This window comes from Artemia franciscana, chromosome 3, assembly GCF_032884065.1.
Source record: "Artemia franciscana chromosome 3, ASM3288406v1, whole genome shotgun sequence".
Lineage (NCBI taxonomy): Eukaryota > Metazoa > Arthropoda > Branchiopoda > Anostraca > Artemiidae > Artemia > Artemia franciscana.
The window spans coordinates 19,531,863-19,559,673 of record NC_088865.1 but is presented as its reverse complement, the minus strand read 5'-3'; the positions used below and the strand labels follow the sequence as shown (position 1 = coordinate 19,559,673).

General features: G+C 35.3%; 1 protein-coding gene across 1 annotated transcript in view; it reads left to right on the top strand.

The window, feature by feature from the left end:
- The window catches only part of LOC136025487 (uncharacterized), a 61,283-nt gene extending 33,659 nt beyond the window's left edge, over positions 1-27,624 (top strand). The window contains exons 7-10 of the mRNA XM_065701519.1: positions 20,174-20,290; positions 23,272-23,399; positions 25,824-25,959; positions 27,569-27,624. Coding sequence (XP_065557591.1) covers positions 20,174-20,290; positions 23,272-23,399; positions 25,824-25,959; positions 27,569-27,624 — 437 coding nt within the window. The remainder of the gene's footprint in view (positions 1-20,173; positions 20,291-23,271; positions 23,400-25,823; positions 25,960-27,568) is intronic.
- Positions 27,625-27,811: the final 187 nt, after the last annotated feature.

Sequence of the window (27,811 nt, the reverse complement as noted above, 5' to 3'; positions counted from 1 at the left end):
AGGATGAAAATTTAATTGAAAAAAACTGAAGAAATTCTTTTTAGAAAATTTAATATTAGAATTAATGACAATGATGAAAAGTTCCCTTTCCTATATTGGATTGTAAAATTTTATAAGAATCCCCCTAAGCCACGGTTTATTGCTGGAGCAGCTAGATGTCCAACCCGCATTGCTGCTACTGACCTCTCTTTAATTTCAAAGGAAATTATAAGGAAATATAAAACCTATTGTTCTGGTATTTAAAATGCTTAAGTTTTCTATTACTCCTTTAAAGTTTCTTTTAATTTAGTAAGCCACGTTTCTCGTCTCCAAAGTTAAACTTGGGGAACCAGGGAGATAATGCCAGATTAGGAATGTGCAATTTCTGTCAACGAAGGCGTGTCGAGGAACTACCAGAGCAACGCGAAACCAGACTTGCTGCTAAAAGAGAAAGTGAAAAAAGAAGGCGTGCCGAGGAATCACAAGAGCAACGTGAAAACAGGCTTGCGGCTTCAAGAGATAATGCCAAAAGAAAGCGTACCGAGGAATCACAAGAGCAACGTGAAAATTATCGCATGGCATTCAGGTACAGCCCAGTCGATGATTATAGTAGATGTGTTCAAATCGGGACTATATCTGAAATTTGTCCCTATTGAAAGGCATTGAAATTTAATGGTGAGACAATGGGAATGTGTTGCGCCTCAAGAAAAGTTAAGCTTCCTCAACTGAGTGCACCACCAGAGCCATTGAATACTTTGCTTACTAGAAATACGTCTGAATCCAATCGTTTTCTTGTCAACTTAGTTTCCAAATGACATCGTCTGGTGCCCAAATCGAAGATCAAGGTAATTTTATGCCTACTTTCAAAGTAAAGGGCCAATGTATCATACAGGAGGCCCCTTCTACCATTCTTAGGTGAGCGTCACACATTTTTGCAAATATACTTCATCAGTGATAGCAATGCTGAATTGAATGCACGTTGCGGAATTTCTCCCGGTGTTGAAAGGACTATATTTCTCAGTTGCAACATCTGTTCCACAATAATAATATTTTAGTGCGTCTCTTCAAAACAGCAATCGATTTGATGCCTACTGATACGCATAAAATTGTTATTTTCACTGACAAAACGCCTACTGGTGAACATGTGTGTAGATACAATGCTCCAGCTATCAACGAAGTGGCAATCGTTATGGTCGGGGATCAGTTCTTGCATCGAGACATTATTCTTTATAGGAGAAACAATCAGTCGACAAGAATTGCTGAAACTCATTGATGCTACGATGCCCTACAATATCCTATCATTTTTTGGGACAGAGCCGAGGACTATCACTTTAGTATTAAATTGATAAATCCAGCTACTAACAAAGAAATGGATAAGAAAAGCAGCGCAATGAAATATTATTACCACAGAATAATGATTCGTCAGAATGAAGAGAATTATATTTTTTAATGCCGTTAATTGTTTCACCAATACATTGTTGATATGTATATAAAAATTGAATCTGAACGTTTGCTATTCATCCGTCTGAATCAGACCAAGCTCCTACCCAGTGTGGTTTTCTATTCTGTTCCATTGGCCTTCTGAATCTAGACTGTTAACACTGATAGTATTTTTAAGTCCCTGTCTATCCATGACAAATCATGAAAACCCTACGCTTATAAGCTTCCATTTCAAAGAAAATAATTGTGTTGGTACGTGGAATTCCTCCAAATCGTTTGTTTATTCCATAAATTTACAGTATTAGCTAGGATAAACTTGCAGGAAAATTGGCCCTGTGAAGTGGATACGAATATAAAATTGTCCAGAGTTTCTAAAACACGTTTTTCTCCTTGTAAGGGAATTTTCCTTGGTATATACTGTCAGATTTCTTGAAAACGCTCACTAGTATACTGCGTCTCAAATTAGTGTGAATCTTCTTGCTAAATTTCAGCTTCAACTTCAATTAATTTTCTAAAATCAAATATTAAAACGGTATTAGGAAAGGGAAGACATTTATTGGCAAAAGTAAGTGAATATCCATGGAATTTGAATGGAAATATAAAAACAATATAAAGGTAGGTTTTCGCCCGAAACGTGTAAAATAATTGTCCAAATTAAATCAAATAACAAGAGCTAAGAGCTCATATGGCACTTGTGATGAGGCGAGAAGAGCTAAGAGCCAAGAGATCATATGGTATGAGCTCTAACAAAATTCTATGACTCAATAGATTGATTTAAAAAGGAAAATAAGAGGCTTAATGCCGGTCAAGATTTAAAATAAGAGCTCTGAGTCACAAAGTCCTTCTAAATATCAAAATTCATTAAGATCCGATCGCCCACTCGTAAGTTATAAATACCTAATTTTTTCTAATTTTTCCTCTCCCTTTTGCCCCCCAGATGGTCGAATCTGGGAAAACGACTTTATCAAGTCAAATTGTGCAGCTCCCTGACACGCCTACCAATTTTCATCGCCCTAGCACGTCCAGAAGCACCGAACTCGCCAAATCACTGAACCCCTCCCCCCAACTCCCCCAAAGAGAGCGAATCCAGTACGATTCTGTCAATCACGTATCAAGGACATTTGTTTATTCTATCCACCAAGCTTCATCCCGATTCCTACACTCCAAGTGTTTTTCCAAGATTTCCCCCTCCAAATCCCCACAAAGTCAAAAGATCTGGTCGGGATTTGAAATAAGAGCTCTGAGACATGAATTCCTTCTAAAAATCAAATTTCATTACGATCCAATCATCTATTCGTAAGATATAAATACTCCAATTTTCATGTTTTCCAAGAATTCCAGTTCCCCCCTCCAACTCCCCCGAATGTCACAGGATCTGGTCGGAATTTGAAATTAGAACTTTAAAGCACAAGATCCTTCTAAATATCAAATTTCATTAAGATCTGGTCACCCTTTCGTAAGTCACAAATACCTCAATTTTCAAAATTACCCCCCCCCCCAATTCCACCAAAGAGACAAGATCTGGTCCAGTTATGTCAGTCACGTATCTTAGACAGGTTTCTATTTTTCCCATCCAGCTTCATCCTGATCTCACCGCTTTAAGTATTTTCTAAGATTTCCGGTCCCCCCAACTGCTTCCCCCCCCCAATTACGCTTGATCCGGTTGAGATTTAAAATAAGATATCGAAGTTACGAGGTCCTTCTAAATATGAAGTTTCATGAAGATCCGATCACTCCTTCGTAAGTTAAAAATACGTCATTTTTCTTATTTTTCAGAATTACCCCCCCCCCCCTCCCACAATTGAGCGGATCGGTTCCAATTATGTAAATCACGTATGCAAGACTTCTGCTTATTTTTCCAACCAAGTTTCATCCCAATCCCTCCAATCTAAGCTTTTCCCATCATTTTAGGTTTCCCTACCCCAAACTCCCCCCAATGTCACCAGATCCGGTCAGGATTTAAAATAAGAGCTTTGAGACACGATATCCTTCTAAAAATCAAATTTCATGGAGATCCAATCACCCGTTCGTAAGTTAAAAATACCTCATTTTTTCTAATTTTTCAGAATTAACTCCCCCCCCCAACTACCCCAAAGAGAGCGGATCCGTTCTGGTTATGTCGATCATGTATCTAGGACTCGTGTTTTTTCCCACCAAGTTTCATCCCGATCCCTCCACTCTAAGTGTTTTCCAATTTTTAGATTTCTCCCTCCCAACTCCCCCCCCCCCCCAATGTCACCAGATCCGGTCGGGTTTAAAATAAGAGCTCTGAGCCACGATATCCTTCTAAATATCAAATTTCATTGAGATCCGATCACCCGTTCGTAAGTTAAAAATACCTCATTTTTTTTATTTTTCAGAAATACCCCCCCCCCCCCCCCCCAACTACCCAAAAGAGAGCGGATCCGTTCCGTTTATGTCAATCATCTATCTAGGACTTGTGTTTATTTTTCCCACCATGTTTCATCCCGATCCCTCCACTCTAAGTCTTTTCCAAGTTTTAGGTTTCCTCCTCCCAACTCCCCGCCCCCATCACCAGATCCGGTCGGGATTTAAAATAAGAGCTCTAAGACATGATATCCTTCTAAACGTCAAATTTCATTGAGGTCCGATCACCCATTCGTAAGTTGAAAATACCTCATTTTTCAAATTTTTAAGAATTTCTCCCCCCCCCCCCCCCCAACTACCACAAAGAGACCAAATCAGCTCCGATTATGTCAATCATGTATCTGGGACTTGCGCTTATTTTTCCCATCAAGTTTCATCCCGATCCCTCCACTCCAAGTGTTTTCCAAGATTTTAGGTTTCCGCCCCTCCAACTCCCCCCAATGTCATCAGACCCAGTCGGGATTTTAAATAAGAGCTCTGAGACACAATATCATTCCAAACATCAAATTTCATTAAGATCCAATCACCCGCTCATAAGTTAAAAATATTTCATTTTTCTATTTTTTCCGAATTAACCGGCCCCCACTCCCCCCCCCAGATGGTCAAATCGGGAAAACGACTATTTCTAATTTAATATGGTCCGGTCCCTGATACGCTTGCCAAATTTCATCGTCCTAGCTTACCTGGAAGTGCCTAAAGTAGCAAAGCCGGGACTTTAGGTTTTCCCCCTCCAACTCTCCCCAATGTCATCAGATCCGGTCGGGATTTAAAATAAGAGCTCTGAAACACAATATCATTCCAAACATCAAATTTCATTAAGATCCAATCACCCGCTGATAAGTTAAAAATACGTCATTTTTTCTACTTTTTGCGAATTAACCGGGCCCCTAGCTTACCTGGAAGTGCCTAAAGTAGCTAGCTTACCTGGTAGTAAGCTACCAGCTAAAGTAGCTAAAACCGGGACCGACAGACAGACCGACAGAATTGGCGACTGCTATATGTCACTTGGTTAATACCAAGTGCCATAAAAAATGACGTGAATATGAAAAAAGGATAAATTAGTTATTGCGTTCGAATATCAGTATTTTGCAAATCTTCAGTCATATAAACTAATTGATTCGACTCTTTCAAATGGTTTTTGTGGGTGCTCTGTGATGTCATATATCCCTTAGCAATAGAAGATTCTGGTCCATAGTAAATTACACGTCAGTGTATTCTGTTAGAGATAAATTATCCTACCCGCTTATTTGTCTTTTCTAGAAAAAGGACCAAAGAAGAGAATACCAGCGTTTAAAGGAGATAATTATCTTACAGTTTTTCATAAGTTACGCTCAAAATTTTTAATCATATTTTTCTCTGAATGAGTTTCAAACAGAAGTGCAATTTTGTTCTGAGGTCGCGGTGAGTCAGTCGACGAATGAAATAGAGCAAAAATTATTTTGAAAAATCAGATAAGATTATGTGTCAGTTAATTGGGGTTAACACAGACTTTTCTTACCATTAAGATAGTTTGACCTGCATTAAGATAGTTTGAGTCCTAAAATTCATGTAGTATATACTATGTTTAATTGCAAGTACTAGAGATTTTAGAAAAATTATAAAACATCAATATCAACCTACATTTTTAGTGTCATCAGTGAACCGCCTACTAGCATCTTGAAAACTGTTGCAAAGAAGCATTTTGCTAAGAAATATCCCTTCCCTCGATGACAAAATAAAACAAGACGGGAGACAATATGCATCCCTGTCGGAAACAAAACTCAATTTGGAACGTCGAGGAGAGCTCCCCACCAATCTGAATTTGGGCTTGCGTACGCTTATAGTGTGCTTGGATAAGTCTGACTATATTTTCTGGTACTCCATCCTCTGTCATGGCCTTCCAGATCCCATCTCTTAGAACACAATCAGAAGCTCTAATAAAATCTATGAACATAGACACTGTGGATTTCTGGTGTTATGTCCTGTGTCCAAAAGTAAGTCTTAAGACGAATGGTTGGTTGATTGTATCCATACCTGGGATGAAACTCACTTGATTTGGCCTTGTCTTCACTTTGCGTTGGATACAAAAACGATTACGTAACACTATGACAAATATGTTTGAAGCAATGTAGATGAGAGAGACCCCGCGATAATTGCTGCCTTTTGTCTTTAGTCCTTTTTTGAAGACCGAAAGGGAGATAGAGTCTCCCCAATCTTATGGAACCATTTCTTCTTCCCATATACAGCAAGTTAATTTATTCAGCCTGCGGAGAAGTGCTGTCCCTCCATACTTGTGAAGTTCATCTGGAATAGTATTTGGACCAGGAGCTTTATTGCTATTTAGGAAATTGTCTGCTTGTCAGACTTCATTTAATGTGTGGGGAGCCACTCTCACATTTCTGTAAATGCTGCAGGGTGAGTTTTGCTTCCTACAGGTCATCAGGTCTGTTGCATGAAATGAGGCAACGCTGATTATGATCCATTGCTGTGAAGAGCTGCTACTGGTCAAGTAGTTCGTCAAAGTGTTTCTTCCAGCGATTTATTAACTGGAAATTATTCGAGAGTAACTCCGTTTTCATCTTCGACGGATGTACTAGTAGGCCTATGTGGTTTACCCCTGATTGTTTTTAGAAGCTAATAAATCTTCTTGGAGTCGGATCAGTAGGCATTGGCTTCCATGTTTTTATCAATTTTCTCTCAGTGCTGGTTCTTATCATTCTAGGCCAACTTGTGGTATTTTTTCATCCATCTTTTTCACAGGCCTTTGCCGTTTCCCATGGTAGCTTTGGCAGTCTTGGGGATTGTAATACGCATGGTCAGCCACTTTTCATTCAAACTTTTGGTTAGCTTGTCGGTCCCTTGCACTTTGAGAGCTTTTAAACGATTAAAAATCTCTAAGCGGAATATCTGTCGTATATTAGGATCATCGAATCAATTGGTGTCAAATCTTTGTGGAAGTTTCCTCTTGGGGCGTGCTGCTAGTCGCAATTTTAGATCTAATTTGACTACAAGATGATCTGTCCCATGTTTCGAAGCAGTATATGCTCGAATGTAAGATCCACTATTCGTAGCCATTTATTTACAATGGTGGGACATGAGGATATAATCAATCTGGATTTTCGCTAAACATCGTAGGAGGCTCATTCAATTAGTAATTAAAGTTTTGGTGCCCTTTTAGAGAATCAAAAATTATCAGAGGGCAACCAGCCCTTCTCCTATACCCCCCCCCAAAAAATAAATATGTCTGAAATTTTTTTGAGATAGTCCTGTTGTTCAAAAGGGTCCATAGGCCAAATAACTCTGCCAAATAACCCTAGGGTAGTGTGAATATGTTTTTAAATTTACCAATTGTTAACATGTAAGGTTTAATAGCACTTGGTATCTACCAAGTGACATACAGCGATCTGTCGGTCGGTCTGTCAGTCTGTTTTCCCAGTTTTCTAGTTTAGTCACTTGCAGGTAAGCTAGGACGATGAAATTTGGCAGGCGTATCAGGAACCAGACCAAATTAAATTAATAATGGTCGTTTCCTCGATTCGACCATCTGGGAGGGGGGATTGGGGGGACGGTTAAATCGAAAAAAATGAGGTATTTTTAACTTACGAATGGGTGATCAGACCTTGATGAAATTTGATATTTAGAAAGATATCGTTTCTCAGAGCTCTTATTTTAAATCCCGACAGATCCGGTGACATCGGGAGGAGTTGGGGGGCCTAAAATCTTGGAAAACACTTAGAGTGGAGGGATCGGGATGAAACTTGGTGGTAAAAATAATTGCAAGTCCTAGATACACGATTGACATAACTGGAATCGATATGCTCTCTTTGGAGGAGCTGGGGAGGGGGGGGGAGTTGATTCTGAAAAATGAGAATTGTTCAGAAAAATTAGAAAAAATGAGGTATTTGTAACTTACGAACAGGTGATCAGATCTTAATAAAATTTGATATTTAGAAGAAAATTCTGCCTTATAGATCTAATTGTAAATCCTGACCCGATCTGGTGACATTGGCGGGGGGGGGGGGGGGGTTGGAGGGGGAAATCGGAATTATTAGAAAATGTGAAGATTGAGGTATCTTTATCTTACGAATGGGTGATCAGATCTTGATGAAACTTGATATATTGAAGGATCCTATGTCTCAGATGCTCAATTTCTAATCTGAATAGGATCGGGGGTATAGGGGGTTGGAGGGGGGAAACAGAAATCTTGGAAACCGGAAATCTTGAAAACCGCTTAGAGTGGAGAGATCAGGATGAAACTTGATGAGAAGAATAAACATAAGTTATAGATACGTGACTGACATAATTAGAATGGACCATTTCTCTTTGGGGGAGCTTGGGGGTTTTAATTTGGAAAAATTAGTAAAATTGAGGTATTTTTAACTTCAGAACGGGTGACCATCTTAAGGAAATTTGATATTTAGAAAGAACTCATGTTTCAGAGCTCTTTGTCAAATCCCGACCAGATCTGTTGACATTGGGGGGAGTTGGATGGGGAAACCGTAAATCTTGGAAAACACTTAGAATGTAGAAATCGGGATGAAACTTGGTGGGTAGAATAAGCAAATGTTGTAGATACATGATTGACGTAACTGTACTGGATTTGCTCTCTTTGGGGGAGTTGAGGGGTGGGGTTCATTGCTTTGGCAAGTTTAATGCTTCTGGACGTGGTAGGACGATGAAAATTGGTAGGTGTGTGAGGGAGCTGCACAAATTATCTTGATAAAATTGTTTTCCCCGATTCGACCATCTGGGGGGCTGAAGGGAGAGGAAGAACTGGAAAAATGAGGTATTTATAACTTAAAAGTGGGTGATCGGATCTTAATGAATTTTCATATTTTTTGAAGGACTTCGTGACTCAGAGCTATTATTTTCAATCCCGACTGGCATTAAGCCTCTGATTTTCCTTTTAAATCAATCTAATGATTCTTAGAATTTTGCTAGAGCTCATACCATATGAGCTCTTGACTCTTGGCTCTTCCAGCCTTTTTACAAGTGCCATATGAGCTCTTAGCTCTTGTGTATTTGGAAAAGGGGTGTGTTTGATCTTGGGTCTTCAAAAAGACTTTTAAATACGTGTTGGCTGTGAAAAAGGGTGTGTCAGCAATATCTAAGGAACAGATTAGGGAATTAAGTTGAAACTTTCAGGGAATGTAGAAAAGTGACTGGAGGACAACCAGCCCCCTGGCCTTTTTTAAATACCCCCCACCCTCAACTTTGGTCTGTGTCTTCAAAAGAGATTTTGTTCAAAATAGTCAAAAGACCTAACAGCTATATCCCCGCACAGTCCCGGGGTTAGGATTGTAAATTATGCCATTTGCCCATTGCTTACAGGTACTATTTATCATTAGGAAAAGGAAGAATGGTTTATTTCGTGTATATACGGAAAAACTAAGGGTATTAAGATGAAATCTCGGGGAATGTCTATGCATCTGTTAAACTAAATCAGAAGATATATGCATCCATTTATCAAAAGGTGTATCTGCAACATTTTAAGAACAGGTAAGGGTGTTAAATAGATAGCGATGAAGACCACACTGCCTCTCCATCATAAACAAAAAATAACAATTAGAACAATAGGTAAGTTTTTCTGGAAGACATTGGAATTTCAATTTTAAATAAATGCTTTGACCCTATATCTAAGGGCTGTTCTAACTATCGCACAAATTAAAATATAAAAGAGTAATTTACATTAAAATATGACCATTCAAACTAAAATAAAAAAAATCAAACAGCCTTAGTATCCTTACTTCAACGAAGTTCAACCAGAAACTTTAGAGTCCTGGTTGATCTTCGATACAGTAAGCATGCTAAGGCTGTTTTAATTCTTTTTTTTTAGTTTTAGTGGTCGTATCTTAATGTAAGTTTCTCTTATATTTTCATTTGTGGTATAGTGAGAACGGCCCTTGGACATAGGGTCGAAATATTCATTGAAAGTTTGGAATTCCGCTGTTGTACGGAAAAAAAATTTCCTGATCGTCTACTTGAAATTTTTATTTATTTTTATTTTCTTGTTTTTATAAAGAGGATATTAAGTTGAAACTTTCGGGGTATGTTTAGAGGAATATTAAAAACTTTTTTATGGGAAACCAGGCCTCTCCCATGCCCTTTTTAGCCTCTCTCCCCAAAAGAGATCTAATAAATATTTTGAGACAACCTTTTTGTTAAAAGTAGCATGAAGGTAAAGTAACTATGGCTCCGAAGATGATAAAATCCCTCCCACAGACCCTGGGCCAAGGGATGTAAGTTATGTAAGTTGCCCATTATTTTTGTATTGGGTTGTTTATTCGGAAAAGGAGGCATGTTTAAACCTGAGTATACAAAAGGGCTAAGAGTGTAAAGATAATATATTCAGAAAATGTTGAGGGGGTGTCAAACAAAATCAAAATGCACTATATGTAGGATGGTTTTTAAAAACGATGAAACTTAAGTTTAAGTTGAACCAGAAAGTTTAAGTTGAAACTTTCAAGGCATGTTGAGAGGGATGTTGAAGTTAGGCCAAAGAATGAAACAGTTAAACTAAGCAAAAAAAAAATAATGCAATAAGATTAAATTAGAAAGGTTACTCCTGAAAATAAAAGTTCAATTATCATAACAGCAAGAAGAAAAAAAATACAACCACTTATAGGACTTAGTGTGAGTAATAACGATATGAACAGCTGTATATAAATACTTTAGGTGTTAAAAATAACAAATAGTTTTCACATGCAACAAAATAAGAGTAGATACATTGAATAATTGAATCCAAAAATTAAATACGTTTAAATAATAAACTGCAGAAGTCTCATAACAAAAATAATAGGTGAATCTACAAAAATATATGTGTTTTTTGGGAGAAGGGGCTCATGGTAGTCTTATTTTAATAAAAAATCGTTTCTTATCATCGATTTTACTTTCACATAATATTTATTTCTGTCACCGTGCCCTTTAAATGACGAAAAGGAGTCCAATTAAATCTATCGAAACTCACTTCAATCTTTTGGGTTGAAAACGAATTAGCCGTCGCAATTGAAAGTTATATCAGATTTACCAATAAATCCTAACTTTTCAACTGAAATCAGATTTGGAATTGCTTGCGTACAGCCGAACATGTTTAAACAAATAAGAAATGAAGAAACCAGAAGAAAACAGTGGTAAACCAAAATAGCTTCTTTCAAACATTTACTTGATGGATATTTCCGTAAATTCAAAAAAGAAGATGTAATAAAGGTTAGATATAGCAGAAGTATCTTAGGTGCTAGAATAAAATTTTGTAAGGAACAACTAGAAATCAGGAATCAACATAAAGGAAGCAAGATAGGAATGAGTGGAGGCACGGTGGATTGGGTGCTTACCTGAGGTCGGACCTGGATATAAAGCTAAGGGAGGATTTGTCTGTTTATTGTGAAATAGTATTTGCGAGCATGGTATTGGAACTAAAGCTGATGCGGTCTAGTATTTATTTAGCTATTTTATATAGGCCCTCATCTTCTCACCTTTCCCGTTTTTTGGGTGCCGGTCAGAATTTATCATGTGAATATGGGGGACTTTAGTGTTGATTTAAATAAAGATAATGTAGGTTCTCGTCTTTTTTATGATAGTATGTTGAGTCATAGTTTGTTCCCATCTATTAATATTCGCACGAGGATAACTCTAACTAGTGCGACGCTAATTGATAATATATTTGTGAGTATCAGGCGGAATTTTAAGATCCATACCCCGCGTGAAATAGACGTATTAAACATAATAATAGAACTATTAGAGTTTCGCAGTGTTTAAAATTCAATGTGTTTAAAGGTTTTATTTCTTTGCCTTATGCACCTGTTTTAGGAGAGATAATTAGGCTAATTGTGCGTAAACATAACATTGATACATGTTTCCAATCGGTGAGACTAGTAGTTAGTCTCCCTTATTCGAGGAAGGGTTTAACCCAGGGAAATTTAGATAGCCGGGTGTTTAAAATTCCTTGTTCTTGTTGGAAGTTTTATATTGGTAGGACTCACCAACGATTTCTTTAAAAAATTATTTAGCGTCGCAAAACAATAGAAAAAACCGTACAATTAAGCACTCCTCCTGAAACTTTTTTTTGGCTCTGAGTGAAGATATTTTCTTTCATCCTGAACATTTTGTAAAATTTGATGAGGCTATGGCTATTTCCAATAATAGAGGTTTTTCTTAGTGGGCAAGGGAGGCTATAGGAATTATATAGAGACTAGTAAAATCAATAGAGACACAGAAAATTTAAACATTGACCCAATATATGATAGTCTTTAGAAAAACGAACCATTAGTCAATAGAGAAATTTAAATTTTACATAATTTCAAGGAGACGAGATTTCTTACTAGACCAAAAACAATTGCCTCAAGAATAGCTTATAAAAGGATTATTTCGCAAAAGAATAATTAAATTCATTTTAATTTTTAAACGTTTTACGTAGTTGGTTTGGTGTTCTCAGCAAGAAAATTCTAATAACTTCTGTTTCCTACGTGGATCGGTTGTGACAATTATATTTTATTAATATTTGTTGTGTTTTTATTTGTTTTTAGTTCATTTTAGTTTCATTTTTTATCCTTGTTTCTTTAGTGCTGAGGACGCCTAATTTACACACATACGAAATATAAGCGTTGTTTTAGTCTTTCATCTTTTCACTCTTCTGGACGCAGTTTTCTTTGTTGTCTTGTCATTGAGTGTTATATCTCTTTGTTGTTGTTTTTCATGGCTGGCAGTTTGACTTAGAACTTTCATGCTAAAGAACAAAGAGTGGGGATAACTTAAGCATTGTGATTCTATACAATTTTGATTCTATACAAGTAACTACGGTAAAAAACAAAGCGTATGGGTAGCTTTTAGTCGTAGAAATAAGCATCGTAATTCTGTTCAATTTCGATTCTACACAATTGACTATTGTAAAGAAGAAACAGTGTTGTTAACATATAGTCATAAGAATAAGCATTGTGATTCTATGTAATTTTGATTTTACACAAATGACTACGTTAAAAAATGAAGCGCATGTGCAGCTTGTAGTCCTAGAAATAAGCATCATGATTCTGTTCAATTTTGATTCTATACAATTAACTATTGCAAAGAAGAAAGAGTGTGGGTAACATATAATCGTAGAAATAATCATTGTAGTTTCATATAATTTTGATCCTATGCAATTATCTACGGAAAAAACAAAGTGCATGGGTAGCTTGTTGTCTTAAAAATAAGCATCGTGATTCTATTCAATTTTGATTCTATACAATTAACTATTGTAAAGAAAAAAGAGTGTGGGTAACATATAGTCGTAGAAATAAGCATTGTGATTCTATATAATTTTGATTCTTAACAGTTAACTAACTTAAAAACGAAGTGTATGTGTAGCTTGTAGTGTTAGAAATAAGCATCGTGATTCTATTCAATTTTGATTCTATACAATTAACTATTGTAAAGAAAAAAGAGTGTGGGTAACATATAGTCGTAGAAATAAACATTGTGATTCTATATAATTTTGATTCTATACAATTAACTATGGTAAAAAACGAAGTATATGGGTAGTTTGCAGTCGTAAAAATAAGCATCGTGATTCTATTCAATTTTGATTCTATACAATTAACTATTGTAAAAACATATAGTATGTGTAGCTTGTAGTCTTAGAAATAAGCATCGTGATTCTGTTCAGTTTTGATTCTATAATATTAACTATTGTAAAGAAGAAAGAGATTGGTAGCATATAGTCGTAGAAATAAGTATTGTGATTCTATATGATTTTATTCCAGACAATGAACTACGGTAAAAGACCAAGTGTATGGGTAGCTTGTAGTTGTAAAAATAAGCATCGTGATTCTGTTCAATTTTGATTCCATATAATTAATTATTGTAAACAAGAACGAGTTTGAGTAATATGTAGTTGTAAAATTAAGTATTGTGATTCTATATAATTTTGGTTCCATACAATTAACTCGGCAAAAAACAAAGTATAGGGGTAGCTTGTAGTCTTAGAAATAAGAATCGTGATTCTGTTCAATTTTGATTCTATACAATTAACTATTGTAAAGAAGAAAGAGTGTGGTTAACATATAGTCGTAGAAATAAGCATTGTGATTCTATATAATTTTGATTCTATACAATTAACTATTGTAAGAAACAAAGTGTAAGGGTAGCTTATAGTCGCAGAAATAAATATTGCGATTCTATACATTTCTTATTTTTATACAATTATCTATGGCAAAGAACAAAGAGTATGGTAACTTTAAGTAGTCGAATTAGCTATTGTGATTCTATACAGTTTTTATTCTTTACAATTACCTACAGGATAATTCCAACTTTTATTAAATATAATTCCAAGACTAATATTATATTGTAACACGAATTTTATGATATTTGAAAATTAGGCGAATGTACACATAAGATAAACCTATAATACACACACAAAAATTGTAGCCGTCAATGTTTTCTCTTTCAATCGCCAACAGTGCAACTGAATATAATCTTTCTTGCCCCGTGGTGTTGCCAACACCAAGTATCAAATAATTGCTTAATCTAACTTAAAACGCAAAATTAGCATACCATAGTCTAATTCAGATATTGAAAACAATCGAACTTGTTTCTCGAACTTCCAGCACTAGACCTGCCAACAAGAGCAAAATTCTCCCTGGCTAATGTTACGCTGAGCTTGTATAAGAAGTAGATAAACTATTTCCTTGATGATAAGACTTAAACGGTGGTATATTTATCTAAATATTAACGAGGAAGTGCAATGGACCACTATTTCGTGTTTTTTACATTAAAAACGAGCTGGGACTAACTAAAAAAAATTTATCTGGTCGAAGTAAATAGCGAATTTGAAGCTTAAAACGAGCAACAGTTTTCTACCCCCCCCCCCCAAACGACGCCATTGTAAAGAAAAAATGCTAAATAGTGGGAAAACTGAGCTCTGGGAGGGGGAGTTCTACTCCATAGCAAATTCCGCCCATACAATGTACCCCCCTGATGATACCAGGTACAGCCCCAGTAACATATTTCTCCGTTAACTGGCATTTGTGACACGTCATATGTTCTCTGTTGAGACGGTTTTCGCAGTCTCAAATTGATGCAATGTAGATTCACATGGGTGAGAAAAATAACTGAATAGTACTTGTGTATTATACGCCACTCACTCAAATGCTTCATTTAATTAAACCGGTTTCTTTTACGCTCAATCCTAATGAAATATCACAAAATATGATGAAAATGTAATACTTTAGAAGACAAATTTGGACTATATATTTGCACATTAGGGGTGGGGGTAAAGTATAGCGGGTCTGCATGCAAAATATGTGAGGTACAATTGATCTGTATAATATTAAGTAAGAAGTTTTCTAACTTCAAACTGCCCAAATACTTTACCCCCCACCCCGTAATGTGCAAATATATAGCCCAGATTATACATTTACCATCTATTCTGTCACTTGTCTTTGTCTTGTCCTACGCTAAGCTGAAAGACACTAATGAAGATACCGGTTTGTTCTCGAGTTTTACACAGCTTAAACTTGAGCGTGTGGCGTATAATACAGAAGTACCAATTGGGCCTAAATGTTAGTTGAAATGATTTAAGAAAATGGATGACAATGGAAGGAAACATGGTAATCTGCTTAATTGAAACACGCTGTCTATTATAAAGTAAGAATTTCATTGTTTAGTAGGTTTTTTTTATATATATTCCTACGACTGTCTGGAACCATTAGGGAAGATGGGGCACATTATCAGAAAAACGACCATGATATTTGGAAATAGCAATAAGTAAAGAATCTGAGGTATCTGCCAAAGAGAATGGGTAAATTATAAGAATGGAAACTGTTGCTAGTGTTGACAGGAAAAAACCATCTAGCGTTTGGTGACACCTGGTATCTTTTCAGTGTAATAATAAAAATAATTGATTTAATTAGTTTAATTGGTAGAACTCTCCCACTGCCTTTCCTGTGCTCCTTAAGACAGAACAAATGAGTATAGATCCTGAAAAAATGACTGGAGTCGCCACATGCTAGATGGCGTTGGTAGTTTTTTTGTCTACACTAGTGTCTACTCTTGTAAGCTACCCAAACTCTTTGGAATCTGCATTGTCAGAAAAGCAACCATGGTATTTTAAAATATCAAAATAAGAAATCTAATGATGCTACTTTTATTTGCATATTTCCTTCAGATGTTGCCAACTACTAAATATTAATCAGGATTTTTATTATTTAATAGAAAAGTACTGATAGGACCGTCCCTAGAAAAAATTATGCTGACCTAGAAAAAAATTATGTATACCATATAATTAAATTTGTCCCAAAAAACTGGGAGGGAGGGGGGGTAACTGCTTCCCTAATTTCTATTTACTTTTATTTTCAAGGAATGGTGATGAAGATATGGAAAAAAAATGAAAATTTCGGATTCAATTTGCTTATACTTGCTGCCAACTACGCCCACTACCTTATTTTGATAAAAATAAAATTCCAAAGCAAAATGATTATAAATGTTAGATTATTTATTTGAAATTTTCGCCCCAATAATTTCTGTGCCTGGGGCAAGTGTCTTCCCGTAAAACTGCCTCTGTTTTGATGTCATATGACTTGGAGTTTCTGCTTTTGTTTCTTGCGTAGGTGCCGCGGGAAGGATAGGGACGCAGCTTTGAAATATATTTGGATTTAGTCCAATTTAGATCACCGATTAATAATGGCTCGTTACGTAACAGTTTATGATATAGTTTTACTTATCAATTTAACTATTTGTATTCGATGAAGTCAACTTCTCCACATTTCTTAGAATAAAGACAAGGATTATTTTCGAAAATGAGAAAAGAAACAAAAAAAATTTTGGTTATCCAATAGTACATATATTTTAGGGGCTAGTCTAATAAATCTGACGTAAATTTGCTCAGTCATTAGCTCGCTCCTCCGTCCCTATCCCAAAAGGGAAATCCTGCTTGCGTAACCTCATAGTGGCGTCAGGGTGGGGCTTTCACGAGTTTTCCAAACAGAACCGTGACTGCAAACAGCGCTACAGGGTGACCTTGAGGCGTGGTGCCACTCAGAAAATTAAAGCCTAGTAGACACTGGATTCTGGTTGATGGTTCTTCTGGGTTTTGTCTCTTTTGATGGGCTTTTTTGGTCCAGAATCTAATTTATTTTCTATGGGCTGTCTCTATAGCAGTATGGTATATATCTCGTAGTAGTATGCCTCCCCATAGTAGTTGGCGACATGAACGTACAATAAGCCTGAAATAGGGTTCAGATTGCTTGTGCGGGACTTTGACTCTTGTCGATAGAAGAACATCGCCAAGTGCAGAAGACCATGTTGTGATCTCAGGATGGTTCAACGCCTCCATTCCTTCTGGAGGTCCCTGGGAGTTCTTGCTATCCAGTTCTAAGCCATCATAAGCGCTTCATATTTACTTGAGCAGATGAGTAAGTCCCCGTCCTGCACTGGTTCTGTGACCATTGCTTTTCCTGAGGCCATATTAATTACAATGATCTCAGTAATATTAAAATTACAGCTTAGAATGTTACAAAAGTAAAACAACAAATATCGCATTGACATTTTGATTGATGAAATAGGACACTTTGAACCAAAGTTATTATGGATTTCAGAAAATTTATATCCCAGGGGTGGGAAATGAGAAATCAGACAATATAGAATTTATTTATACTGGCAGTAAGGATGGGGTGCATAGACAAAGAGTAGGACTAATGATGAATAAGGATGCTGCTCTCAGTCTTTTTGTGGTTGGGAAAGTAATAACTATAGAATATTAGTTGCTTATTTTATGACCAGAAAGTGCAGGGTATCGGTCATAGCAGTAAATAGACTTGTAGAATCGAATGATGGAGATAGTAGTGATTCGGACGAATTTTATTTACCGCCACAGGTATAAATAGACAGGATCATAGGTATAAATATGGTGTTTTACTTGAGGATTTTGATGCCCAGTACGATAGAAATAGGGATAGATGGTATCCTAGCCTAGGTAAATTTGTCATTGGAAAAGTAAATAGTAACGGTTATAGGCTATAGACTACTGCAAGTTTGTAGGTAGTTGTAATCAATATTTGCTCATAAATGGCTCCTAAAATAATATGGCGTTCGCATGATGGAAATATGACTAACCTTATTGATTAGGTCAAAGTTAACCGAAGATTGAGAGGATCAGAACAAGAAGCTAGGGTATATAGGAGTACTGTTATTGATGTTGAAAGTAAAGATCACCGTCTAGTAGTAGTAGGGCCAATGTAAAGCTGAAATTTTGGAAGGGTAATCACTTACCGAGAAGAGATGATGGTGGTAGACTCCAAGATGAAATTGGAGAGAAAATTTCCAGGAACAGTTAAATACTAAAATAGAGAGTCTAAAATTTGACAATATAGAAGATGGATGACTAATTTTAGTAAAAAAAAAAACCAGCTTCTGAAGTCTCAGATGGTGTCTTAAGGAGGAAAGTTGGATATTCAGCTAGAAATATTAGTGAAAATGCTTTAAGTTTGCTGGAAAGGAGGAGAGGCATGTACAAGAATTATTTGATTGATAGATCTTATGAACATCAGAGGAATGTAAGGAAAGTGGAAATAGCATTAAAATATGAACTAAGGAGATGTGAAGTGGTTTGAAAAAAGGATTAAAGAGAGACGAGCAGAGCATTTTGAAAATGACCTAAACCGTGATCAAGCTAAACGAAAAGATATAGAAAAGAATGGAAAAGTTTGTGAAACTTTGGAAGTGAAGGAAGGTTTATTTGTGAGGAAAAATTAGTGGCAGTGTTAAAAGGATTAAAAAATAATAAGACCCCAGGTGTTGATAGTGAGATAAATGAGTTTTTGAAATAAATGGTGGTTGTGAAGCCAAAGATAAAATACTAAAGAGTATGAATATGATTTTTGAAATCGATTTTAGAAAAAGTGCCTAGCGATTTTAGAAAAAACTTTAATTATACCCATCTACAAGAAAGGTAATAAAAGCGGATGGGGTAATTATTGAGGCATTATCTTGGTTTCTGTAGGAGCAAATTACTTAGTATGATGATACCTTTTTAGCTTTAGAAATGTTGTAGATAATGTCTTAAGAGAAGAATAGTGTGATTTTAGGAAAGGGGGGGGAGGATGTGTGAAACAAATTTTCTACTTTTAGATTAATAATTGAGAAGGACCAGAGTCATCAGACCCCTTTAGTCCTCAGTTTTATAGATTATGAGCAAGCGTTTGATTCGGTCGGTAGAAGATCTTTAATGAAGGTACGGTATACCAGATGAATGCAATAATGTAATTAGTGCTATGTACGAGAATCATATTGCTGGGGTTAATGTGGGAAATGAGGTTAGTAGCTGGTTTCATATTGAAGCAAGAGCTAAGCAGGGTTGCTTTCTATCCTCATTTATTTTGATTATTTTGACGGACTTTGTCCTAAGGAGCACAGCTTAAGCTATGGGAGAGCTATTTAATGAAGAAGTACCTCCTGTGGCTTGGTCCTGCAGTAAGTTGGTAATAGTAATAGTAGTAAGGAGGCTTTTCAGGCCTTAGCTGTATGAGCCCATGAGTTAATACGGTCTGTTTTAAGAGAACGCAAACCTACGAATAAAAAAAATAAATGCACATACGATAATAGAAAAAGAAGAAGAAATTATGCATGTATTTCTTTAATCATACTAAAGGCTAAGAGGCAAAGGTGAAAATAATTCAAAACTATGAAAACCTTCGTATAGTAGCAATGGGTGTATAAGGTTTTATAAAACTCAAATGTTATTGTCTCAATTTCTTAAGCTGCGATGGATTCAACAAAGCAAATGTTTTCTCAAGAATATAATGGATTTTTTTTTTCAGAGCATCTAAAATTCAGATAATCCATTTTGGGGTGGATTTCATTCTTCAATTTTTGAGAGGGAGAGATATGATGTTCCCCACCCCTTGTGTAATTCGGGCGTGAAGGCTAGTAGTCACTGAATGCCAGAAAATAGGTCTGGAAGGTGCTAGGTGGAGTGGGCATTGAAAAAAGTCCGAATCGACGTCACTTCTGTTTTCAGTAGAGACGTTTGACCCCCCTACCCTCTTGACCTGTACCCACCCTAATCAGAGCCCCCTGTGTAGAGGTAATTATAGGCTCAGAGATAGGAGTGTATGCTCGAGCAATATATAGTGGGTATTGCTGAAGTAGAATGAAACTTTGTTATGTCTGTATTGGTATCCTGTTAAGAAAAAGAGTGATTCTCGTGCAAAGAGTGTGGATCCTCATGCATTAAAAAAAAAATTAAAGGAAAGAAAGAAAAAAAAAAGAAAATTTATACGATACCGAGAAAAATGAGGCATCATTTTTATTTTGTGGTGTGATAAAAATAAAGGAGTTAACTTTTCGTGGGAAAATTCGTGGCTCTGTCCTTCGTCGGTCCCTATGCTTTTAAAATTATTGTTTATTTTTGTTTTTTTAGGTTTCACTCCAAGCACTGTTGGCGAAGAGAAACGGTATAATCCGCGACTTACCAAGGGAAAAGACGAGTTTACTACCATTATGAATAACTTAAATCTAACTTATCCAAAAAAAATAGGTAAGCTGCATCTTTTAACTAGAAATTGGGAGAGGAAGCAACTAAAAAACAAAAGCACTCAAGATTTACCCTTTTTTCTCAATGAAAATTAATGACAAAGTTTAAGCAAAATTTCAGATTTGAACTGGAATTTTGATAATCTTTAATAATTGCAACAATGGCCCTGATTGTTTGGTAAAGTAAATCTTAAGCAGCTCATATGTATATAGGATTGTATTTGCGGAGGGGATGGGGCGTTTCCATCAAATCATCAAAATAAAATCACAAGAATTTTTTGAGATTCTGAAATCAAATATTTATAAGTTCACTCGCATGTGCCCTAAAACTGGTGCCTACAGAACTGTGGCAATGTCTTTCCGAGAAGCATGTGTAGTTAAAGCGTCATACATTCAGAACTTGTATATTTAAATAAATTCGTTCATTCTTTAAAAATAATTAAAAGGTTAAATAAAACAGGTTATTTCTTGGTATGTTCCAATTATTGAATGCTAGAAAAGAATAATTAGTTAGTCCATTTCCTCAATTTTAATACTCAACTAAACTAGGCATAAAAAAAGAAAACCGAAGCGTATAACCTACTGTTTTGTGAGGAGAAGAGAAGAACTGGTTTCCCCCCTTCATCCAAAAGTCTAAGGCCTCTCATCCCCTCTCCATGAAGAAAAAAACACTTTCTGTGACAGTTTCGGATCGATCCTTTAACCGTGAAACAATACAGGTTATAGTTACCGAAATGTGTATAAAAATCTTCACATTTAAAGGAAACCTATGGACAGCATGCCATCTCTATGCAGATGTAGATGACTTTGATAAGCCAGCATGATGTAGATGGATAAACACTTTAATTTACTAAATTTCTGTCAACGTACTAAGCTTTGTGATACTTAACGATAATTTACACTTCCAGGATCTAGTTATTGATAAGTTTTTTTTAGGAGTAAAGATTCTGATTCTTGTGAATTTCGAAAATCAATTGTTCTGATATTTTTAGGAACAATCTTGGGCAAATTCACTGTAGTTCAACACATCTTAATGGAACATGCGAATATAGCTAGTGCAACTAGATTTCTTATTTGATGCTCTTTCCAAATATCATGGTCACTTTTCTAACAATGTGCCTATCTTAAAAGTTATAAGCCACAAGAATTTCTTTTTTGAAGAAAATATTAACATTCAAATAACAAAAACACTGCCATCTATGGAATACAGCCATACATCTGCATATTAAGCTAATATAGAATTATATAGCAATTAAGAATTTATAATATAGAAATTAATATTAAGGTAATATAGAAATTTTCTGAAAAAAATTAAAATCAATCTTCAAACAAAATTAGAATTTTCATTCCCTTTTTACTGTGGGGGAGGGGGGTATGCAATATGACGTATATTTTGTTTTATTCATATATGGATCTTCCTTTTTAAATAATATAGGCTTAATAGGTTGGGTATGGTACAACAGCATGTAAAAATTTAAAGTGAAGTAACCCATATGTATATGGTAAATTGTATATGATTTATAAATATGTATATGACTTTTATGTAATAAATTGTATTTGGAAATATGTATATGATTAATATTTCATAGGATTATGTTATGGCTTTTTAAAATGTCAGAACATAAAAAAAGTCCTTGTGGAGATATTAACTCGAAGTTTTGGGGTGAAAAGCCAACATTTTTAGTGCATGCAGATCTTATTTTCTAGCCAGGGTACCAAAATTAAAATGCTATTGGCACACTTTTCCGAAAAAAAAATTAGGCTCCAGAATATGACTTAATTCAACTCTATGCAATAATCTTCTTCAAGGACAGGAATAGTTAGAATAATCACTTTAATTCTACATGTGTCCTACTGTTGCTATCATTGCTGAAATGGCTGCAAAGAAAGACCTAGATATGAAAGGCTTTAGACAGGGCTGTATCCAGAATCTTTATTTGGGGGGAGGGGGGGGTTGCAAAAAACTTTAAAAAGTACATACAAAATTTGTTTAAATGTATTTTTGTCACGTTTTTACGAGTCAAGCAAACATTTTTGTAGGGGTGGGGGGCTTGATATGGCCTAGGTTTTAGGTGTAACTTTTTATTCTGTTGAGCCTACTGTTACTTTCAATCAGTTTGGGTTCTTTTTGAAACTTGAGTATTTAGCTCTAAATGGTACCGCCAAGTAGCACAAACTATTTCCCATTGCAAATTACAACTGGTTGTCAACTTACAGCTGATTCGCTATAACTCGTTTACGTTTACTTTACTATTTACAGCTGTTTGTCAACTTAAAGTACCAAGGACATCAAAATACAAATATTTTTGCATCTTGGAACCATCTTAGGTCTATTCATAACTGAAAAGCAGTAATTTTTTCAGTTTTTTTTTGGTTGTTTTAAAATTCTGAAGTTTTTAGGGCAGTACCACATTTTGCTAGTTTTAGCATTTAGAAGTTTGAAAATAAATTAACAAAATGTGTTAGTTAAATTCGACAACGCTCTTCGTCTATAAAAATTCAAAAACAGACAATATTTTGATTCTCAAGGACAACTATACCTTCTTAATCTGTTTGGTATATGTTCTTAACTTCTTTTTTTTTGTCGAACTACGAAAAACTACATAGCTTTTGGAGACATTTTTCGTTAGAATGTGAAATACCAATTTTTTTTCACTTAAGCACTTCAGGCAATCATGTTCCATTTTCAATATCTTCTAACTTTAACAATAGTGTATTTGAATAGATTTAATAATAACAAATACAAGTTTTCTATAATACGTTGCTACATAAAGGTCTTATTTTTTCAGTGGCATTAAGTTGGATTTTGTATAGATATGATTCTCTTATTTGCTATAACATACTCTGATATTTGCTATATATATATATTTTTTCTTCCGCTATAGCAGGAAACAGCTACATAATTACCGACATGCTTTTGTTTTGTTTAACTTATCTCTGAGTCAAATATATTTTTTATTCATGAGCGTGCCTCTGCTTTTCCAGATACTTTAGAAGATTTGGACTTGGAGTCTTTTGGTAAGAAAAAGAAAAAATCAAAGAAAAAAGTTACCGTTCAAGACTTAGAAGCTGATGAAAAAGAAGATGACGCTAAAGCAGGACAGACTGAAGAGGTATCCTTTTTCTTCGAAAACCAATTGCTAACACTTAATGAGAGGTCCTCTCCCAGTCTCCTCTCCCTTCCTCTAGTAATCTTCTTGGGCCACCTAGGGGACTTCATAGGGGTCCTTTTTTATTTCCTTTTCAGACATGGAGTGTTGCATCGATTAGGAGTGCTGTTTGTGATTATTGTTGATTTATATACAAGTTATCCCTAAATTAGTTACAAGACTAAGAATAATAGTAAAATGACTGATTGGAAATGGAAATGATAATGATAATAATTGGAATAAAAGGTTTGAACCAAATCTATTTGTTGCAGGAAACGTTTTTGTCTTTGAGGAAAATTGCAATGGGTATCAGATGTTTTTCTCAAGGATGTGCCAAAAACTCATTCCATTACATGATTCTTCTTTTTTCTTGGGCAGATCCTTCAAAATAATCTTGTTGGGTGGAATATACTCCTGTTCTGCTTTCCCTTGCACATAGGTGTGCAATTTGTCTTGATATGATAAGGTAAGATAGATATTTCAACCAAAAAACAAATCAGGCAACAAGAACAACTCAGTAGCACAATCCCAAATCCTCTACAAAGACTCCATGGCCTGTAAAAAAGGAGGATCATGAAGCAAAACTTTCAAGTATAAAATTGTCAATCATTTAAGCACATAACCTGAAAAACACCTACTCTCTTGTTCTTGCTGTTAATATCATTATATATTAAACATTCAGTTTATTGTCATTAGTTCTTTCTGGTCATCTTGATTATTAGAGCGATTTATTTTTTATTAATCTTCGATCTTTAAAAAAATTAAAGCGAAGTGTTCAAAATACATATAGTTTTCAATAAATTGCAAATGACGCTATAGCCTTTAGAAAGTTTACGGCTGGGTAGGGGGAGGGGGACAGTAGCCAAACTCTTGTTTGTAGTATTTTCTGTTCGTCTTAAGTTTAACTTGAGCATTTATTTTAATTTTTACTTGTTTCAGGATTTATTAATTTCGTTATCTTTGTGGTTAGTTATCTTCTGTTGGGATTTTAGTATCTGTAATCTTTATAATTGATGTGATTATTTTAATTTCAGACTATTTTGGCTTTCATTTATTTTTAAAAGTTTAAAATCTGGTCGTTTAAAGCTTCAATTATTATAGGACTTAATTTATGGTCGTCTTAAGTTTTAATATCGCTGTTTATTTTTCTTTGAAAAACTTCTTATTGGACAGTTTTGCAATTTTTTAATTAAATTGGAGAGAAACACATTGTATCAGTGGGTGAGACTTCAATTTGGGCATGGTAATTTATATTTAAAATAATCCCTCTCATAATCCACACGAAATTCTGTAGTAAAACTATTACTAAAAATTTATTGCACAAAAGTAACTGCTGATTGAAAATTTTTACTCATCGAAATTCAAATCAATCATGCAATTTCTAATTTAAACCAATATTAGAACTAAGCCAATTAAAACAAACAGATATTAATTGAAAAAAGAAGTTTTCATAGAAATGAAAAGAGCCACACTAAAACCTAAGACGATAACAAACAAAAAGTCATATGATAATTCAAACTAGAACGAACAGCATTGGCGTCATTTACGTTTTATTGAAAACATAATGTGTTTTGAGCCATGTGGTTTTTGTTTGCCAAAATTAAATAGACTGATTGTTTAATATATAATAATATCAATTCCTGGAAGTCTCAGCAATTTTTGACTTTTCGATGTTATAATTATAGAAGGGAAAATGTTTATTATCCGCCTAAGTGCAAATGACGCTGTGGCCTTACGAAGGATAAGGGGAGGGGGGAGTCCTACTTCTTTTTTTGGTAATTTCTGCTTGTTTTAAGGTTCACCTGACTATTTATTTTAGTTTCTATTCGTCTTAGGATTTATTTATTCATCTGTAGCAGTTTGTTCATCTCTGTTTGTTTTTTATTCCTTCTTTCATTGATTGTGGTCTCTATTCGTCTTAAGTCTGAAACATTATAGGACTTCATTTTTACTCATCTTTAATTTAGTGGTGCCCTTGACTTTCCTTTGAAAAACCTGTTCAGAAACATATTTCAGATCAGTGGCAAGAAAAAGATTATTAAACTTTTTATTTTCGAAAAGTGCTTGCTTTCCATCAATTAATTGATTATAGAAAAATAGTAGAAAAAATAGCTAAATATGAATCTTGAGGAGAAGCTATCTCAAATATTCCGCAAGTGGAATAAAAACCTTAAACTGAACAACAAAATAAAAAACGACCAATTTATCTCACTACTCAATTCAAGTTGCTTCCTTTTTACAACATTTTTGACTGATGGTTTCACGTGGTCCGGGCTTATAGCTTTCTAATTCATTAGGCTTACAATTGAAAGTAAAAACGATAAACCTTTTTTGTATACATATGTGTTCCTTTTAGTTTATTATGTATTAATTTCTTGCATCTTTTAGGCGATTGAGGATGTCCCCGAGACTGCTGATATGGACTTAGATTTAGATTTCAGTAAAATGAAGAAGAAGGCAAAGAAGAGTAAAAAGGATTTGAAAGCCGTACTTGAAGATATTGAGGGATCAGAGCAGGCAGGCGGTGAGTTTTTACTAATATTGATTTTTCTTGTATTTCTACTGCTACACCTTGCTGTCGGTCAGTAGTCCGATTTAATCTATAGGGATTTAATTTGGCGTTGATCTAGCTAAACACCTTAGGTTTTGAAAGACAAAACATAAAATCGCGAAGAAAGGAAGAAAACGAGAGGGTCTCAAATGGATTATAGAGCCTGAGCCCCCCTCCCCCTCCTCCCCGACTCTATATTAATGGACGTGCTACGCCTTTTCAAATTATAATCATTTGGGTATAGACTTGTACGCTCGCTCATAGATATATTTGGTGGATTTTTAGGTATGTTACACCTTGTTGAGTTCAGTATGGATGGTCAGTTGATCCGAATTGATAGTCAATAGCGGCTACAATTAGCCGTAGAACCTAACGAATGCATAAGAAGGTTGCCGACATTTTGCATTACCACATAGATTTCAAAAGAGAGTCGAATAGCTAGAGAGAAACGAGAGCTGAATAGAGAGCCTGTTAGCTTCAGTGGAAATGATGCTATTGGAGCCTCTTTTTGATTAAATAGCCGACACTCCGGTGGGAGAAACAAAAGTAGTCCCAAAAACGGTGTCATAAGTTCAAGAAACAAAGCCCAAGAACATGTATGTAATATTTCGTATTTTCAGTTTTTTTACAAATCATAAATCTTAAAGCACTAAGGACAGTGACGACGAAATCTAATTTTTTGGATTTGTTTGTAGAAACTCAAACCTACAAACCGTGGTGCAAAAAGTGGGGTAGCAAAGTAGCAATGCTACTTGGCAGTTTTCAAATTAGTTGGCAGATTTTGTCTGAAAATACACTTTTTACATATAAAAATCATTTTTGCTCAAAGAATAGCTGTCAAAACACAACTTTTGCTCCGCCATCCAAAAGGTGGGGTAGCATAGTACCGATACTACTTGGTAGTTTTCATGGCCTAGTAAAATTTGTTGGCTGATTTTGTCTGAAAATACCAGCGCTTCCACTATCCCCGAATTTTTGGGGATTTCCCCAAAAATCTGTCTTCTCAAAAAAAAAATTGGTTCCCCAAAAATCCCCTTTCGTTCAGGGTTGCCACCCCTAGAGATTTATCACTACTCACAATCCACCCCTAGTAGTTTTGGTTAGGTTACCCCCCTAACCCCCCCACCCCACTCCCCCTAATCTGAAAATATATAGCCAAAAATTATTTCGAAAGTATGGTATTTTCATCATCTTCTTGAGTGTTGGCGGTATAATACATAAGTACCGATTAAAGGAATTGATCTTCTTGCCAGGAATTTTCATCACTTAAAAATTTGTTGAATTTTGCTTCATTTGGTATGTAAAAATTAAGTACTTTTCTTTTTTCTTTGATAATTTTATTTTTCATATATACTTTTATCTTCAAATGTATTCCCTTCCTCCGCATCCTCCCCTTACTATTGCTACTCTAGTGCCCTCCCCCTGCATTATTTTTGGCGGGCGTCCATGCTTGATCGAGTGGTTCAACTGCAGTCCAGGATATTTTTACGGTCTAGGATAGGTGTTAAGTAAGTGATGGAAATTTTACAGGATAGATATTCTGCTCAAATTAGGGCATTGAACATTTTTTTTCAATACCTAGGCTTACCTCCACAACTTCTAATGCTTGAGCAATTATTAACCGTGTATGAAGGCTAATCCTGAGATAAAACAATAGAATAAAAAAAAATGTGATGGAATTGAATTTGCCATTCAAAACTTTTCTGAAATATAATCTTCTTAACATAAGAATTGCAGCCCATCCCCTCTGCCCCTCTTAATGAGAAAAAATTAAGCTAAAGATTATATTCAAATTCGAGGAATAGTTGATTAAAATGGAAGCGAC